The sequence below is a fragment of the Symphodus melops genome (assembly GCF_947650265.1).
Source record: "Symphodus melops genome assembly, chromosome: 6".
NCBI lineage: Eukaryota > Metazoa > Chordata > Actinopteri > Labriformes > Labridae > Symphodus > Symphodus melops.
The window spans coordinates 1,214,662-1,230,363 of NC_136696.1; the positions used below are offsets into that span (position 1 = coordinate 1,214,662).

The window sequence follows — 15,702 nt, forward strand, 5'->3', positions numbered from 1 at the left end:
GCTGTCAGCCTCCTCATCCCTCCTGCCTGCATGACCACCATGAGGTCCAGGGTCTACAACTCTGCCCCCCCTCCCCACCTGACATCCCAAACATCGACTCTCACGTCTCTAAACCCACCTGTTCAAACAAGCCTCCTGTTTTTAATGTAGTTAAACCTGTTCATTATTGATTTATGTTCTCACACTGTCCTCAGCTTGTCTTTGGCTCTAGTGTCCGATGATTAGAGGCTCATCCCTCCTGTCCTTCAACCAGAAGAAGAAGCAGATTCATGTGTGCTGAGAAGAAGAGGAAAGGCTGCAGTGTTTCCTCAGAGGTCACTGTTTTAATATTCAGAATGATCGATGGATTTATAAAACGGAGCGTTTCCATAAGAACAGAAGGAGTAAAGCAGCGTGGGCCTGGGAGAGCAGCATTTACATCAGGATGTAGCATTACAGATCCAGGAGGACCAGTGCTGCCAGACTGGAGGCTCTGGTGTGAAGACCAGACCAGACCAGACCTGAGTGCAGGTGGGAGATGAGGTCTGAGAGGGACTGGGGGGGACGAGGTTTTGGATGTGGTGTGAGACTTCACTGGGAGCCGTGAAGGTGGATGAGGATGCTGGACTTCTGCTCATCCTGGAGTCTGTCTCTGTGTGGTACCCCGAACCAGACCCGGCCTGAGACTGATCCTGCATCAGGGTGTGTGAGTCTGGAGATGTTTGTTTTTGTGATGGTAGAAAAACAGGCAGGAAGTGAGTTCAGGCGGGCGGGTGGAGCAGCCATCAGCATGGAGGATAACTCCAGCCTTTTAGAGGATTCATCTTCAGAGAGTTCAAAGCTGCTGCAGGTGAAATGTTCTGATGTTCTGTTTGGACTCCAGAGAAAGGAAGAATTAAATCTGCAGGTTGTGTCCAACAAAGCAACGCTCTCCCCCCGATGACTTCACTTTCTGTGGTTGCAGCTTTCAGCCCTTTTCAGACAGAATGATGGCGGCTCCAGTAAACGCCTTTGGTTTCACGCTGTTTGTGATTAATGGAACATCAAGAGCCGATCTGAGCTCAGCGTGATTTGTTCCTGAGGACACGAGTCTGCCCGGGACACACACATCATTAATGAACGAGGGGAGTGTGTGTGTGTGTGTGTGTGTGTGTGAAGCTGTCTCTGAGAGGGACAGGAGAGCGTCCCTCCTTTGAGTCGTGTTTTTACACAGAACAAATCTCAGCTTGTTGTTCCTCGTGGTTCAGATGCTGCAGGAGAGATTGTGTCTGTTGAAACAAGCGAAGAGGAAGCAACCTTTTCCTGAAGCTGGATATTACAAATGTTGTGTTGTAAGGAAGTGGTTTTGGTAAATACTCTGTTTGACTTCCTTGCTCATCTAAAGCTACGACATGCAGCTGGTTAGCGTAGCATAGCACAAATAGTGTGTAAATAAAGTTGGTGTGAAGGTGAAACATGTTCAGCACAGTGAGAGGGAGGGAAAGTCTCCCACATGTTCATTTCATGTAAAGACGCTTTAACAAGCTCCTGGCAGCAGGAACTTCAACTGCTCCATCAGTCGAGGTCTGAGGGAGTCAAACGAGCCTGGAACTAAACTGACTCAAGTCTTATTGTGTGTCTTTGTTTTCACTGCAGAGCCGGGTGGGGGGGGCAGGATGGAGTGCTCCTGGAAGATGCTGCTGCTGCTGGTCTGTGCGTCTCTGGGGGTGCAGTACACCGCCATCCGCACCCTGAGGGACTCCCTGTCTGGACCCTGTGAGGGAGCGTCCCACTGCAGCTCCACGCCACACAGAGGTACGCTCCAACAGCCAATCAGCACTGAGGATTCATACAAACTGTATGTTGAAGAGTCAAAGCAGACTGAAGCTTCAGTAAAGGACAGACGAGAGGAAAGACAAACACCTGCAAACTGTCTCAAGTATAAAAACCACCATATGCACAAGTTTACCTGCAGTTATTGAAATAAGTGAAAATAAGAAATGTCCAAATATTGGCTGCTTAGGAGCTCATATTGTTTATAGCAGAAGATAAACTTTATTGATCCTGCCAGGGGAAATTCAATGAACATTGAGTTTCACACACACACACACACAGCTCAGAAGCGCTAGCTCGCTGTCAGACCGATTTCCAGATTTGGTCGGTGCTGGGACTTGAACCGGTGACCTTCTGGTTCCCAAATTCGTCCTGAGCTGCTGCTGCCACCTCATCACTGGTCTCACATCAGAGCACAGAGTCTGCATGGATATCATGTCAACAAGATCAAAGTGGACACAAAATAAGTTGGACATGGAAGCAGTTTGGAGAAAGACGTGTCATCAAAGGTGTAAGTGAAGCAACAGACAGACTCCCACAGCTCATTAAATCCTCCCTCAAGAAGAACAGGACGGAGAAATGACACATCCCTGATTCTCTAATTGATCTCCTTTAATGTGCTCATCAACTCCTGGTCAGCAGTGATGTATTTAGAGATGTGCTGCTTCCTGTAACCACATGACTGACTGGTGCATCTTGACTCTCTGAGCTGTTGAAGCTTCATCAGCTTGATGTGTTGACGTTCTCCTGGGTGGAAGTCCAGACGAGAACAGATTCAGCTCTCTGAAATGAAACAACTCATTTAGTCTTGATGCTTGTGCTGCTCTCTTGCAGACTCCAGGTGGAGACCGTTGTGTGACGACGGTTGGATGCAGGCGGCGTCGCCACGGAAACACATCCTGCTGTTTGCCACGACCCGCAGCGACTCGTCCTTCACGGGGCAGCTGCTCAACCAGCACCCGGAGGTGCTCTACGTGTTTGAGCCTCTCTTCCACGTGCATCAGGCCTTCGCCAACTCCAGCAGCAGCCGCCCGCACCGCCGGCCGGACCGCCGGGCGCTCCTGGGAGCGTACAGGGACCTCCTCCTCAACCTCTACGCCTGCGACCTTCACTTCATGGAGAGCTACATCCGCCCTGAGCCGCAGGACCACGTCACCAGCGCCTTGTTCCCTCGAAGCTCCAGCCACGCCCTCTGTGCCCCTCCCGCGTGCTCGGAGGGAGGCGGGGGCGTGGCCTCAGACCTGCCCGATGAAAGCTGGTGTCCGAAGAAGTGCGGTGCTCTGAACCTGACTTTAGCGTCCCTGTCGTGTCTGTCGAGGGGAAACATGGCCATAAAGACGGTGCGTGTCCCTGAGGTTGGCGACCTGCGCACCCTGACCGAAGACCCTCACCTGGACCTGAAGATCATCCACCTGGTGAGAGACCCCCGAGCCGTCCTGGCCTCCCGCATCATGGCCTTTCCAGATCAGTTCCGTGCTTGGAAGATATGGAACGTCACGGGACGGCAGCCCCGTCACGTGGACCTGTCCCAGATCAGCAGCACCTGTAAGGACATGTCAGCCTCCGCAGAGACCGGCCTGCAGAGACCGGCGTGGCTGCAGGGACGCTACATGCTGGTGCGATACGAGGACCTGGCGTTTGACCCGGAGGAGAAGGCGGCTGAGATCTACAGGTTCGTGGGGCTGGAGATGGGAGAGCGAGTGCGTCTGTGGATTTCAAAGAACACCAACAGTCATGTGTCTGCTCCCTCCCAGTGGAATTACAGATACTCCACCAGCAGAGACTCCAGAGCCGCCGCCCAGAGCTGGAGGCTTGGACTCAGCTTGGACATGGTGAGGACGGTGCAGCGACTGTGCAACCACACGCTCACTCTGCTCGGGTACAAACCGGTTCAGTCTGCAGCTCAGCTCAGAAACCTGTCGCACAGATTAATCCAACACCTGAGCTTTGACACCCACACATGAGCCTTTCTCATGTATGCACATGCACGCCTTGAGCTGCCGTTTCCCCTCCTCTCACCACTAATCACACTCACACAAGAGGACGGGGACACATCTCCTCAGCTTCTTTCAGGACTCAGAAAGAAGATGTTGGTTCAGAGTCACCATTTCCAAAGTCAAAAACACTTGTAATGGCGGCTTGCTTCACTTTGAGGTGGACAGGCTGCAGGAGTTTGCTCTCATGAAAAACAATGTGCTCAGTGTTCAGGACTAACACACATGTAAAGACACCAACCAGCCAGGCTCAGACTGAATGTGGATTCTGAAAAGACAAACAGCCAATCAGAGTTTGTGGTTTCAGGTTGGGGGGCGGGGCGTTCCTGTGGACACGCCCCTGCTCACAGGTGTCCCTCACAGCGTGAGCGAGGTGAGCTGAACAGAAGCACTGAGGGGAGTTTACAGGAGTTGTGTGCAGCTTTGGAACAGGACTGTTTCTCTCCTCTCTGTCGTCGTGCTGATGGGATGAACGTTATTTCACTTGTTTCATCAGAGTCATTTCATTTCACTCCTTCTTCACTGTTTTTATCAAAGACATGAAAAGAGCTTTCATCCTAACTCTCTGTACTTCTCAGAGCGGGCCACCCAAACTCGCCTTCTTTTATTGCTGCATTTTCAAACAATGTCATGAAATCTTCTGCAGCTCGATGACGACAGAACAAAAACTGTGAATGCTGTTTGTGTTTATATTTGTAAAGACTTTTTAATAAACCATTCATAAGTTAAACACCACACAGCCGTGTGTGTGTGTGTGTGTGTGTGTGTGTGTGTGTGTGTGTGTGTGTGTGTGTGTGTGTGCGTGCTGCAGTTTCTCTCGTCCTTGTGTCTGAACGCCGTGAGGCAGCGTGCCAGCTCCACACACGGGCCCATTCATGTCCACGGCGTGCTGCTCTCTGGAGAGAAAGGCTGAGCTCGTTTCAGAGGAGGAGCTGGATCGGATGAGTAACAGAAGAACCTTTGATTGACAGTGATTTTCTCTCCTTTGAATCTTGCATGGAGGCGGAGCTTGTTGCCCGCTGGGCGCTGTGAGCTTCAGTGTGATGGACAGTCTACAGTTTGAGCAGAGCGCTCATGCTAACCATGCTAGCATTAAATGGGAGCTGAAATATTCTCTGATGTATTTTTAGACTCCAGCGGTCCTTCAGCTGCTGACAGCGGAGGAATCTCAGCGCTGCCCCCGCAAACAATCGATCTAGATCTCCAGCTAAGGAGGAACAGGATTTAAGATGCATGCAGAACAGATTGTCTTTCTTTGGACTTCATCTGCACGGCTCTACAAGCGGGCCATGAAGCAGAGCTTTATGACACCCGGGGAGATACGCTTCATCCGCTTTAGCATCACTGACACACAAAGCTGCCACGGCCTGAGTCAGCCGTCAGCTAATTACTCCATAGCGCCGCTCCTTTCTGTCTCCTGAACTGTGCTGACTGAATGTAGCTCTAATCAATACTGCTGACTTCTCCATGTGCTGATATTAGAAAACACAAAACGCACCTTTTATTCTCTCCGCTCTTTGTTTCAACTATCGTCCGTCATGTTCAAGAACATTTGTTTCAACCTCATTTAAAGCCCGCTATGTGTTTGTTTTCTTTCTGTGACAAACTGTCAGTTTGTGTTGACTTTGGCGCCCCCCCGTGGACGACGCAGCATATTTGATCTCTTCAAGACGTGAGCTAATCACACCTATTTGGTGTTTTGAAGCAGGCTGTAAACATGTTCATGTCTGCTGTAAAAACAGGCTTTTTGAATGGGTGTGTATGTGACTTCCTGTGCTGCTGCAGCAGCCAGCCTCTAGTGGACACTCGGGGTACTGCAGGATGTTAAACTTCAGCTTCAGCTACACTGGAGTTTGCTGCTTGGTCTCCACATGGCTCTAACTTCCCGCCCTGAAGGACTTTGCACACGGAGTCCGTTTCTCTCGTTGGTCAGTATTTTTTATTTTCACAACAGGTTTAATTTTCTGTGTTTTTTCACATCGATAAAAAGAAATGAAAACAGACTGAGTGTGTAAAGAGCTGAAGTGTGGTGTCAACATGTAAATATATTCCATGTCCTCAGTTTGAGCTTTCAGCTGCACTGTTGTGACGCTTTATTGAAGTGGCTCCATCAGCCTGCTTTGCTTTGACGTCTGTAATCATCAGCTTTAACCCTTTATGATAAGACGTGTGAGCATGAAGGAGGTCACCAGGCGTCCTTTGGAGTTTGTCCCCACAGCAGCAGGTGTGTCCTCCAGGTCCATCATCCCACTCTTGATTGTTTATGGTCTTTATCTGGACGGGAAGCCAGAAAGTCTGCAAATGATCAAACACATGACGGCATGTTGAGATGAATGTGGTCCTGTGTGAGCAGAGACAAACATGCAGCTTCATGTAACAGCTGATCGCTCCTCCTTATCTGAAAGAATTGATTTTATAAAAGAGGCTCTGAGCAGAGCGAGAGCAGACGAGCAGAATCCAGACGAGCCAGTTCAAATGGGAAAGAGCGGCTCGTGTCCAGAGAAGGAAGAGGAGGATTCCTGCTTGGTGTAAAGCAGCACTTAGAGATTGTGCAGGCTGTAAAGAGAAGAAGAAGCAGTGTGAATGTTTGACACCATGAAACAAACACACGGCGCTCCCCTGGCGTTAAAGCTCACAAGCTTTCTCCGTATCCATGTGACCATTAAAAGCACAGCAGCACAAACACTTTGTCACTCTGCACACTTTACGGAGAGATGAAGGAGCGTTTAAGAGCACAGCCATCATTCACACTGTTATTACTGTACACACACACACACACACACACACACACACACACACACGGCGTCCATCTCTCTGTAAGCACTGTGACATCCTGGCCTCCTCTTCAAGCACGCAGCCTTTGATATGGTCAGTAAGGAGAGTTTCTTTCTTTACAGTAAGTCTCTCTGTGTGTTTGTCTCCAGCTCGCTCACAGACTCTTCATGTTGTTTTCCTCTGATCCTAATTGGAGGCTTTCACAGCCAACATCAAACCGCCAGCTGGCACAGATGCATCCTGGGTAAATGCACGCAGGCCCCCCATCACACTGAGCACCATCAGCACCTCCTGCTGCTCCTCCTGCTCTTCCTGCTCCTCTTCCTCTCCTCCTGCTGCTCCTGCTCCTCCAGTTCCTGCTGCTCGTACTGCTGCTCCTCCTCCTCCTTCTCCTCCTTCTCCTCCTCCTCCTCCTCCTCCTGCTCCTCCTCCTCCTCCTCCTCCTCCTCCTCCTCCTCCTCCTCCTCCTGCTTTTTCTCCTCTCTTCTTGAACCTTCTCCCATCATATAAAGTCAACACTGTCAGCACCTCCTTCATAAATTCCCAACAAGCTTTAATGTTGTGACTCCTCCATGATTCAGCCACAGAGGGCAGCGGACAGCGAGCCACATGAAAGGCTCCAGCTCTGTATCTTTAACTTTCATTAGAATGTTGATTCAAAACACATCTTCTGATTTCATCCACTGAGACACAAACAGCAGACGGATGAGAGTCGGCTCCTGACCACTAAACCTCATCATGGCCGTCCGTCTGTTTATGGCGTGTCCAGGAGTCGGCCTGTTTGACCTCATGATTTGTGTTTTCCTTGATGTCCTCTCCACCTGCTGTGTTAGGCTCCGCCCCCTGATGACCTGTGTCTCGTTGCTCCCTGATCGTCTGTGCTTTTTAAGCCCTGTGTTTCCTCCCTCATGTTGCCAGTTCCTGGTGTTTCCCTGGTCCTGGCCTTTCTGCTTCCTGATCCGGTGTTTGACTCCGGCCTGTTCTTTGTTTCCGACCTCGGCCCGCTCCTCTGGATTTGTTTGCATATCTGACGACCCGTGTACCGAACCTGCCAGCAATAAAGGGCTGATTATTGAACTGTCCTCCTGGGTCTGTGTTTGCCTCCATACATACCTGTCCTCGTGTCAACGACATGATGTGCTCATTTGTCTTTTTGGGTCATGAGAGGTAACGGTCATAATAAGACCAGCAGAGGTGGACTTGTCCAGACTTTTGTCCCGTGTTCTGGTCAGAATCACTTGATCCTGCAGCTCACAGTTAAATAACACCTTTCTTTCATCCTTCCAGACCTGCTCAGAGGTTTTCTGCAAGTATCTAAAGAATCTCACTTCCTGCATGAAAAGCAACATAAACACTTGATTGATCTGTGACGTGTCTTTGCTGCAGCAGAGACTCCAGTGTCTCAGTTGACATCAGTGTCCTGGATTTGTGTTTGTTCATGTAAACATCATCTGATTTCAGAAACCGGGATAAGCCCTGATCCTGATTTCTGCTACCCGGAGAACTCTGAAATAAAACAGGATACTAAGACTTTAGCTGGAGTCCGACCTGCACAGACGCCTCAGCCAAGAGATGTACCGAGAAAGACAGATTCCAGTCTGACTTCTGGAGCCATGATGAAGGTTTAGATTGGACAAAGCCTTGATTAGCTGGCCTTTAAACGTCTGTTTTAAACAAGCTGCAGGACGCTGGTTTCCCAACACGTACTGTGGAGGGAGTCAGGACACGCTGGACAGTATGACCCTGTCCCACCAGTCATGACTGCGTGTCTTCATCCATTGCTCCCTTGTCCTACGTGCTGGCACTGACATGCTGGCAGAAGTCAGAGGGGAGGACATGTTTAGTATTTGTTGTTGCTCTCTTCTTCTGCTGCTGTGAATGAGGTGGAAACATATCTGCCGCCATGTTGGCAGTAAATAGTGCTGAAGCCACAATAAGTCACAGCCGTCTCACGTCTCTCAGATTTATAAATCACAGCAGCTGGAATATGATGGAGCAGGTTTCTGTGAGTTCAGATCAACAGCAGATCCTGATAATGATCAGATGTATTGAAAGTGATCTGAATCTGCACATGTTCAGACGTCTGTCAGCTCTTCATCAGTCTGAACATAAACCTCCTCCATGTTTGTCTCCACAGCCTGGCTCGCTCCGGTCACCACCTCAGGCTCCGCTAACAAATGACTGACAGCCAGCCCATCTGTCTGTGTCACAGTAACTGGAGGTCGTCTGTGTGTGATTGGTCGGCTGTAATGACGACTGACGCTCCTCTTCAGCCTCGTGAGGATTGGCTCTGAGGAGCTGCAGTGAGACACGCTGACACCACTCGAGTGGCTGAATATATTTTATAAGAAGACAAATATCAAAGAAAACTTGAAATGTGTCTGAAGGCAGAAGGATGTGAAACCATGGATCTCCATCAGCAGCGTTCCCTCTGAGCAGCATGTGCACACTCAGCATTAACTGGACCATGAAGCAGAGGCTTCTCTAGAACCACATGCTGGATAGAAAGCGTCTAATTAGCTGTTAAATGAGCCCAGCTTTGACCCCAGAAGATCCCTCAGAGGAGGAGGTAATCCCTGCTGAAGCACTTTGAGGAATTATTCATCCAACCACCCGTCAAGCTTTGCACCACATGGATGCTATCCACCAAAGCGTCCGGAGAACTCTTCCACTCAAACTACAAACTCCTGAGAGTTCAGAGGAGCAGGAAGTCTGCGCACAGAGCATCAGGAGCGATGACCTGACCACGTCCTCGGGGGTTGTTAAAGATGCTCAACTAATTAGCAGCAAAGAAGAGGCTGGAAAGTCCTCAGACGACAGCGCTCTAAACACAGATGATCTTCTCTCCGGCAGGCCTCTCTGGAGTCAGAAGAGTCTCTGAGCCGTGACTCTGTGTGGAAATATTCCCAGGACTCCTCTGAATTTATCTCCCTGTAACCCACTGTCAACGTTTCTCTGACTTACCTAAAGTGTCCAAAAGTAATATGGACATTTATCAAATTTGACAACTGGAATCTGCACATGTACCGTGCACACTTTGTATGTTTCATATATGTGTGTTTTTGAAGTAGGCCTGTTTGAGACTCTCCCTGTAAGCACATGTACCTGCACCTGAACCCTGACCTGAATCAACCTGATTCACTGTTTTAAAGAAGAAGAAGAAGACGAGGAGACAATGTGATTTCTTCATCCATCATGACTGAAGAATATTTCTCTGTGGATGGATTGTGACGTGAGCTCTCTGTAGAGACGATAACACACAGTCTGCTCTGAAGCTGCTCCTCATGTGAGCTTCCTGAATGAACTCTTTTTGTGATCTATCTGCTTTAATTAACATCAGACATTCAGAAGAAGAATCCCTCCCACACAGTGTCTTCATAACCTGGTGATTTGGAAGATTTTTAAAATGCAGAGATCCAAGCAGGACATGAGAGGACAGATGAACCTGTGTTCAGACTGTGATGTTGACTGATTCTCTCTCATGTTCTCATCCTGATTCATTTATAAAACAGTAGATATTTTGTCCCATCTGCTGTGGGACATGAACACAGGAGCCAACATTCATTATCATGAAGCGTCTCGTTGCCTTCCTCTATGCAGACGCCTCGACCCTGCAGACGCCTCGGCCCTGCAGACGCCTCGGCCCTGCTCTCCCCTGCAGACGCCTCGGCCCTGCTCTCTCCTGCAGACGCCTCGGCCCTGCTCTCTCCTGCAGACGCCTCGGCCCTGCTCTCCCCTGCAGACGCCTCGGCCCTGCTCTCTCCTGCAGACCTCCTGTGTTGTAAAGTTTCACAGATCACTCTGTTCGCTTCACCTTTACTGTATTCATCAGCATGCACACCTGAACCTGCTCCACCTGCTCCCACTGAAGCTGCCAACATGGAGCCAAAGCTGCTAAAAACATTGAGGTACTGTTTGAAAGTGTGATCTTTTCCCTGACTTGCACTGAAACAACAGGAAATCAGAATGTGTTGTTTTAGACTGTGACATGGAGTCGAGCTGCGGGAGCTTATTTCTCTGATCAGTGAGTGTCTTTTAAAGCTGTGTGCACTTTGTCTCTGTTTTCTCTGCTTCAAGGAGTGCATCTATAATGGATCTGAACACTGATGAAGGAGCAGTTATTGGTTTATTGGGACACATCACATCTCTTTAATGGGATCAACAACAACCTCAGATGGTAACGTGTGTGAATCCACCGCTGCCTATAACAAATATATTCTCTAAGATAGGAGCACTGGAGCTGCATATTCTTCTGTTAGTCTGATTGAAATGAGAGAACCATGTGCCAGCTGAAACACTTTCCTTTCAGACGTCAAAGAATCAAATGAAACATCCTTTGAAAAGAAATATATTGTGCTTTTAGTGTTAATAATACAGAATTATAACTACAGTGGCTGGGAAGTCAAAAATAATAAAAACTTACAAAGCTGGAGAGAGATTTAGATTTTTATAAAACAAATGTACAAGTGGCAGAACACCTTCAAGAAACAAATCTACAAATAAATAAAATCTTGTCAGACACGAGACGCACCAAGCATCAACCTCCAATGCTGAAGTGCAAAATCATGCAGTTCCTTGAGTGTCCACTAGGGTCAAATGACAAACAGAATTTGAATTCTAAAATGATTTAGCACATTTTTAACATCTACTGAATATGAGAGATTTATTTATTTTAAAATTCTCCTTCTGTTGCCTCACACCTGCTGAAATCAGCACCTCACTATGTGGTCGAAGGCACAGAACACTGAGGTGCAGGAAGGCTAATACATCTAATACGATCAGGTTACACTCCGACAGGCCGACATGGTCACAACACTGTTTGCTCTCATTCACACACCTGGCTGTGATCACCTGTAGTCTTGGCTTTCAGCACATTAAGTTAAAGCTCCACATAGTGTTCAGGAGAGGAATTACACACTTACACAAAGGAAGACAGAAAGACAACAACTAAAGAGGGTTTAGTGGTTGTCATGGTGATGGTGTTATAAAGGTGGGAAAAAGAAAGCTTTCAATATTTGTCCAGCAGGTGGCGCTGCTGCTTTAAAATGAGCTAAGTCTCAAACACACCAAACTTTCAAATCCAATCGATGGGGATGATCTCAAAATCTGAAACTTTATGCAAAGATAATTATCATATTGATATCAAACAGCTGTGACATAGATCACAGGTTAGTGTTCATCTTTACGTAATTTAATTTTCAGAGAGGAATCTCCTTCAGGAGTTTACACTTCTGTAGGATCTCCTTCACACACCTTCATCTTCTTCTATTATTTATTCACAGATTAAAAAGAATTACAATTCCATTAATCCAAAGTCTGTGACCTGGTGACCAGCTGCCTGAAGAACCACAACATGTTTTAGTTCCTCCATTTCCCTCATACTAAGCAATATTTATATTTCTGCTACAGTTTAGTTCATATTGTGTGATATTTACATTTTATATTTCAGCAATATATATCCATAGTTTACTATGCTGCTACCTGTAAATAACTTTACTATACAGAGCCCATTTTACCTTAATTAGAGTTACTTTTTTATATTCCTCTTCTGTGATTTCTTTTTAGCTGTGTGCACTTTAAGATGAAATTAATAAAAACTCTGGAGAAGTTGTTTTTATTCCGACGCTGACTGTTGGTCTTGAACTCATCAACACAAACAAGACGTGTCCTGCGCATGCGCCGCACCTTTTGACGCAGCCGTCACCTTTTGAATCCAGAAGAATCGACAGAAATCAAGAAGGAAGAAAGAAAACAACTTTACATTTTTCTGTGAGAGAATACAGGGAGACTGATGTGTGGGTAAACTGGGGTTTGTTTTAATCTAAAGTAAATTCAGTTTAAGTCCAAAACCGGAGTTAAGACTGTTCCTAGCTAGCAGCAACCACACCAGTGTTTGAGTTTAACACAGTGACCGTCCTATCAGCTCTCTTTCAGTCAAGTGTGTGCAGTGCATGTGTGTTAGTCAACAGCTACTGGAAACAGAAGATGTAATATACTTATTGGATGTATCTTTAATGGAAAAACTGTAAAAACAGACTCGCTGACTGGAAGACAGCCCTTATCACGTCACACTTCAAACCTAAACACCGACATCTTCAGTAAAGATGACTGAGTTAAATAACTGCATTCCTGTCGGTCCACTAACTCACCTGCCTTTCTGCACACTCTTGACCTGTTCACTCATTACACATAACCACATGAAAACGGTTACTGAGGACAATGTGCTGCTGAGATTGTCTTTTCTCCGACGCTCATGAACGCCTCATCGGACACGATATGTGGCGGCAAGCGCGAGCGCTTTTTGTCTTCATCCACTTACAGCCGAAAAGTGATGGTTGGCAAAAAGAAGGAAACATGACACAAGAACTGAATATTTTCAAACTTTTCAGCGAGACAAGGACAGGAGAAACGCGTGAGTACACTGAGGTTTTATTATATTCATATTTATGAACGTTTAAACTTTAAAGGACTGGTTTTAAGTTTAGCTAGCAGGATGACACAGCTAATATTAGCATTAGCCCTCTTGGGGACACTGCAAAACATGTTTTACTGATCTTTTTGTCATTTTGGATGCTCTGGCATTCATTTTTCACAAAGTTGTGTATTTTGACTCAATTTTTATAAATGGAAATGATTAATCTCTATATAAACCTGTAAACATCTTTGTAACAGACTCAGACTGACAGATATCCCAGCTCTGTCACTTTTTGTGCCTTGACTAAAAACACTGTAGAAGTTGTTTTATTACGATGCTTAATGCTGTACTTGAACTCATCAACATGAACGAGAGGTCTCACTGACTTTATTGTCACACAGAAATGATGTGTTTGATTCAAAATATAAAGATATAGATTCTATCTGTGCTCCCCACAGACCAGACAAAAAGACTTCTGATAATGTCCAAAATGTTTTTCTTATGTTGTGTTGTGTGCCTTGTGTTCATTTTGTTGTTGTTTGGCACTGAAACCATCAATAATATATCATACATATCATAATACATCAACTTATTAAACACACAATTCTTTGTGTGTTTAATAAGTAGATGCAACAAGTAGATGTTATTTTATTTCCATCGTTTTAGCAGCGTAAGTGGAGTGTTCAAATAAGTTGATTTCAGTTTTAAAAAAAAATATTCATAAATATTTTGTGTGTGTTATCTGCATTTCTTTAAAATAATGAAGTTTTGCACTTTCATTTGAAGAAATATCCCAGCTCTGATTGGGTATATTAAAGTAGAGACCATGTCAATGAACTATGAGGGCAAAATGCTAAAACAAAGTAATCGTTCATTTATCGTAATCCAGGTAAAATGTAGTGTTCACTGAGATCATTTTTCTCTACTGTTCTTCTTTTATTATTTCTAAAATAATTCATACCTAAATGTATTTTAAAAGACTGAAATACTTCCTGTTTGCGGCCAGATGAACAACTTTAACACTGACTTCTTTTCTCTTAGACGCTGCACAGGGATTTAACGGCTGTGTATTTATTTTACACCATGATGATTCTGAACCATGGATTACATGTGGCTTGATACCATGGGGGATGATCTGATCATGGATCATCTGGAAACTGTTTCATCACCAGTCTGACATCCACAACATGCTGAAGGTAGGTGATCCCAACTTACTCTGTTAAGTTTGCTGACTTACTATCCAAACCTAGTTAGCTTAATGCATTTTACTGTGAGCTCAGCAGAGAGGTCATGAAGAAACCTGAACTGATGATGGTAAATTATTAATTTTTATTTCTTGTGATAACAAGGGGAGGAGAAGAGACTCTGAGCTGATATGGGTTTCTCATAAAACAATAAACTGAAAGAGTTCCTGACAGTCTGAGCTCAGACTCTATTTTGAGTGGACCGAGCAGAAGGACACAGGGTGAGTTTAATTTAACATTTTTCTGACTTTACTGTTCTAACCTCAGGTTCATGCTTAGTAATAATTTAAACTGATCAGAGACAGAACAGGATCAGCTCTGTGAACGTGGAGTACTTCCTCTTTTCTCAGCTTTTAGTCAACAAGTAAGGTCAAGTAAAAGTTGTGTAGCTAAAATTCTGAATCGTTCTGAATCAGACTTGTTTGTCAGGACTCCTGCGGTCGACGCTCTCAGTCTGTGTTTCTGGTTTTCTCTCAGATGAAATAAAGTCCAGAGGACGTCAGTGCTTATGTTCCACATTCATGTTAGATAATCTCCACCTCCTCAAAGTAGTTATGATAAATAATGGATCTTAATAAAATGTTATCAGTAACTAACATCTCAATATTTCAGTCACTCGTAAATATAAAGACTTATTCAAAGAGAATTATGTCAAACTGCTGGACCAAACTAAACTGAAACTCTCCCAGTGGTCGCCTCTGTCCTTATCTCTCATGGGTCGTATTAATGTCGTGAAAATGAACAGCCAACAAAAAATGTTGTACTTATTTCAGGCTTTACCGATCTTTGTCCCTAGTGCGTTTTTTATCAGGCTTGATTCAATTATTTCATTGTATCTATGTGTCAGGTCCAAAACTGACACTCCGCAGCTTTACCTCCATGTTAGTCTAGGTTGTGCTGCATCTGCAAATAGATTCTGAGAACAAACAGACAGACATCAGAATTCAGGTTATAATACTTGCAAGGAGAGCAGCTTCGGAGACAGCAAGAGTTTACAGTCTCCAAACCCACTCTGCTGTCCTGCTGCTCGTCCTTTCTTTTTATTGAAGAAAGACGCCCTAATTTACATAAGATATGAGTGAGAAATAAGGGAGGGGGAAAAGCAGACGGGATCACTCATATCTGCACATGATGTTTGTTATTAGAACATATATGAAAATAAGCTGTGGCTGTGTTCTTGGGTATCTTCAGCATCCTTTCGTTATCAGAAGCTGGCGTCCCTGTTGATGACGCACACTTGCGCACACTTGCGTGTGGGTGATAATTCTTACAAAACATCCTGAGTGAAGAAGTACAGAATGTACTTTTTCAGCACTGAGAGACACTTTGTTGACCATGGCCTTGCACAGTGACACTTCATGATAACTTATACACATTTTGTTCTAACACAGACTTTGTTTTATATCCTTCTAGAAATAAAACTGTTGGTCCAAAGGTCATAACTGCTGTTAAATATTAAAATACTGCTTTAATGTTTGAAGTT

The 15,702-nt window shown here is 45.6% G+C and overlaps 1 protein-coding gene across 1 annotated transcript; it reads left to right on the forward strand.

Annotated features, from left to right (window-relative positions):
- Positions 1-1,625: 1,625 nt before the first annotated feature.
- Positions 1,626-3,755, forward strand: LOC306825805 (carbohydrate sulfotransferase 1-like; the record flags this gene model as incomplete). Its single annotated transcript, XM_079346762.1, has 2 exons — positions 1,626-1,773; positions 2,626-3,755. The coding sequence occupies exons 1-2, from the start codon at positions 1,635-1,637 to the stop codon at positions 3,753-3,755; spliced, it is 1,269 nt and encodes a 422-aa protein (XP_079202888.1). The 5' UTR covers positions 1,626-1,634.
- Positions 3,756-15,702: the final 11,947 nt, after the last annotated feature.